The 3913-nt window shown below is 37.7% G+C and overlaps 1 protein-coding gene across 1 annotated transcript; it reads left to right on the forward strand.

Annotated features, from left to right (window-relative positions):
• Positions 1 to 222: 222 nt before the first annotated feature.
• Positions 223 to 3570, forward strand: LOC117862897 (acireductone dioxygenase 3). Its single transcript, XM_034746447.2, has 7 exons — positions 223 to 612; positions 1132 to 1246; positions 1405 to 1499; positions 1899 to 2013; positions 2125 to 2249; positions 2648 to 2718; positions 3235 to 3570. The coding sequence occupies exons 1-7, from the start codon at positions 430 to 432 to the stop codon at positions 3314 to 3316; spliced, it is 786 nt and encodes a 261-aa protein (XP_034602338.1). The 5' UTR covers positions 223 to 429; the 3' UTR covers positions 3317 to 3570.
• The last annotated feature ends 343 nt before the right edge of the window (positions 3571 to 3913 follow it).

Genomic DNA, 3913 nt, shown 5'->3' on the forward strand with positions numbered 1-3913 from the left:
GAGCATAGTGCACATCTGCTGGCGATCATTTAATTAGCGAATTCTTAATGACAACTAGATGCTTCGTAATACTAACCAGTAACCACTTGCATCTACTTAATACGCGCTCATGTGCGTAGGGCTTTCTTTTCAACATATGGCCACCTTCAGTGCACCGCACAAAGCCTCGCTAATGTTACTGTTAACAAGGACCTCGTAGTGCATCACATCAATTCAATTCATATATCTGCATACCATTACTCTCTCTCTCTCTCTCTCTCTCTCTCTCTCTCTCTCTCTCTCCCCTCTAGAGATCACTCTCTATATCCATATCTATCTATATATCTCTATCTCTAAAGCCTCTCTCTCTATATGCATACCACTTCCAAGTAGTTTCACATAGAAATCCAAAGGCGTGAGTACATACATGTGACCCTAGACCTCAGAGAAATGATGATCAAGAGAGCTCTCCTCACAAAATTTCTTCTCCTAGCCCTTCTGGTGTTACAAACAAGAGAAGTGAGCGCTGACAGTAGGCTTGAGAGCTTTGTTCATGATGAGCTGCAGTTCAGCCAGGGATTGGGCTTCCCAAGCATCGCATCCTTCCGTGGTGACTTTGCGGAAGACATGCTGGTATATTTCGCACTAATCTCTGCTTCACAACTAACGTATCAGTTAGTTGGAGTAAGCATGATTATCATTTCTCACTAACTTTTCCTCTATATTTAGTGCTCGATCATATTTTTCAAATTATGATTTTGAATTAGGTTTCATCTTTATTTTTTCTCGCCTGTCTAATTGGCACTTATTTGACACTTAATTTTCTTCATATTCTATACACTTGAAACATTACTGTATAAGAATCACTCTCTGATGTTTCTAAGTTGCTTCAGTAGCATGGCTGCATTATCTTCATATATGCTACCTAAAATGCACCTTATTATAGTTACAACCATATATGTTGTAATCGGTACAGTCTCACCTCTGAAACACGACTAATGCTCAAGGTTATGTATTTTGTCAAACAGTTGAGAAACCATACAAAGAACTGTGGCATGACAATTGTCATGGTTGCAACCAACTCTTGTTTTCCTTCCATATAGTAGGCTAAATATCTTCCTTACCTACTTCTCATTGCATATATGGTAATAGAATGGTGTGGACGACGTTGTACAAGCATGGTACATGGACGACGCCACCGAGGAAGACCAGAGGCTTCCCCACCACCGGCAGCCTGATGATCCGGTTCCTCTTGCAAAATTACTTGGTACTCTAATATGTGCACATGTTTTTATTTTAGAATATGCAAAAAAATCTTTAGGTATACATACTAGCTAGGAAGAACGGCATGTGCCCCTGAAAGGCATGCAGTTCTTCGAAGAGCTTTAAGCCATTGTGTTTATGGATTCTATGAATACATTGCAGACCTCGGAATCGTTGCCATGCGGCTAGATGCAGATAACCATGACAACGATGAGAACCTTACGATGATCCGTGACCAGAGGGGCTACTTGCACATGGTCAGTCTTCTCAATAGGTCAACATATTGAAATTAGTGGTTGCTTACGTACTAGCAAAATTCTATCTTTCTCAAAGGGTAGAAACCTAGAAGCTCATTTTTTAAGGGTTCCTTGCTGATCCATTTCATATTCTCACTAAAACCTCTGTTCTATTAGCTTGAAAGGTCAGATTTGAGTTGCTTGTGGGCGTGAGATGGTTAGTATTATGTGAAGTATCTGATGTTGCATGAATACCAATGTTATTGCTTATCTATAATTGTTGAGACTTCTCAGATAGTTCATAACTACGTCAAAAGCAATAAGGTGAAACTGTATATTATAAAGGCAGCGCAAATGCCAATGAAGATACATATATGATTAGCCACTTGTGGCCATGTTGATGACATGTGATTTGTTTAGGACATTGTGACATTAACCCCGGAGAAAATGGCAAACTACGAAGCGATGATCAAGAGATTCTTTGAAGAACATCTCCATGCCGATGAGGAAGTTCGCTATTGTCTTGAAGGCAGTGGTATGCATATAATATTGTATCATCTGTTGGATCCTTGGGTGCATCTCTTCTGAACTGATCGATGCACACTTGTATGCTTGCACTTGGAACATGTTGTTTATTTACATGAAGGGTACTTTGACGTGAGAGATGAAGAGGACCGCTGGATCCGGGTGTCGGTGAGGAAGGGAGGACTTATCGTTGTGCCGGCGGGCATCTATCATAGGTTCACACTGGACACGAACAATTATATTAAGGTTCGTGCTTTGCTATGCCAAACAACACGTCACCTCCCATTTCTTTCATAGCTTATGATTAGCACGCGGTGCAGTTGTGCTAATCAAATTGATCATAATATATGAATGAGACAAACCAAATAGTGTATGCACTGCTATTACTAGCTAGGTCATGTATTGCTTCGCAAATAAATGTTAGCAAGGTCTCCTCTCTATGCTGAAACAAAATAAGAAAACTTTGACGTAAAGCTGTGTAGTCCCCTAAAAGGTCACCAAAATGATTTTATATATATATACACTTGCTGCTTTTGGGGTTATTTTTTGTGTTTAGTTTTTCACAATTGCAGTTCTAGGCTTTCTTTAAGAATTATGGTTCTAACTAATAGTTTCTGGGTACTTTTTTTGTTGGAATATTACAGGCAATGCGACTTTTTTCTGGAGGTCCAGATTGGACAGCTTATAATCGTCCTCATGACCATCTCCCTGCAAGGTAGCTTAGCTCGGATCACTGACACGCAAATATGCAAATTTTGTATGTTCAACTATATTGTTATGATCATAATAATATAATTAATCACTGAGTTGCTACCTCTTTGTTCTTAAGCTTCTAGATATATTGATTCCAATGATGATTTAAGTACTTTACTTCTTTCATTTTCATGTTATTTTATTTTACTTTTCATGTCTTGTACGTTTATTAGTTTGCTAGGATTGAATGTATAATTTGGAAACTGCTTTTTATATGAATTTATATTAGCACAGCTGATGAAAAAAATGTTGCATTTATGATGGAATTATTTGATTCATGTCCAACCTAAATGTTTTTAAAATAAATTGATGGCAAAGTTTCTTTAAAAAAAAAGTAAAAGAAGATCACAAAGGATTACTCTAAAGAAAGATGGTACTGTACTTCAGTAAGATTGTATCTTCTCTCCTTTTGGGAACAGGAATTTACACTATATATGTATCCATTAACATTCTCATTACAATGGTGGCGTAATTACAGGAAAAAGTATCTTGCAGCATCGCATAAAAGGCGAGAGGAGCATAGGTCCGAGGATCAAGCACAATGTGATCAGAAAAGCTAAAGCTGCAGTTTGCAGTTACCGCTGCTAAAAGTTAATAAATAAAATGTTGCTGTTGGAAGTTTTGACAAGTTCGAACCAAATTGATCTTGAAGGTGCCTACAAGTATGTAATGTGATCTTACTAGTTGGTAGTGAATGTCAGTCTTGATCCCTCGATCAAGGCCATGGATTGTACTAACTTGTATCAGAAAACACCAGTGCAATATTTGAAAATTGATTAATATTTACCACTACAACAAAACATAGTGGTAGCCATGCTTGGATTGCTATACTATTGAAAGCATTTCTATATTTTGTATGCTCCCGTCATTAGACATGGTTGTTAACACGCTTTAGTAAAGCGCTTCAAAACTTGCAACTCAGATACGATTTTAAAGTGTTGTTGAAATATTTTGATAAAAGCGCTTCTATGATTATTATCTAGATACGTTGTTGGATGGTATTGACACGTCTCAAGAAAGCGTGTCATACAGGTCTCAGGGTAGAAGCGCTTCTAGATACGTTTATTGAACGCTCCTCATCAAGAAATTAAGTGGCATGCCTAAAAAATAAATTAAAGTGGATTTGAAAATGTTTAAAAAATAGTCATGGTTGGACT

Source organism: Setaria viridis, chromosome 7 (genome assembly GCF_005286985.2).
Source record: "Setaria viridis chromosome 7, Setaria_viridis_v4.0, whole genome shotgun sequence".
Classification (NCBI taxonomy): domain Eukaryota; kingdom Viridiplantae; phylum Streptophyta; class Magnoliopsida; order Poales; family Poaceae; genus Setaria; species Setaria viridis.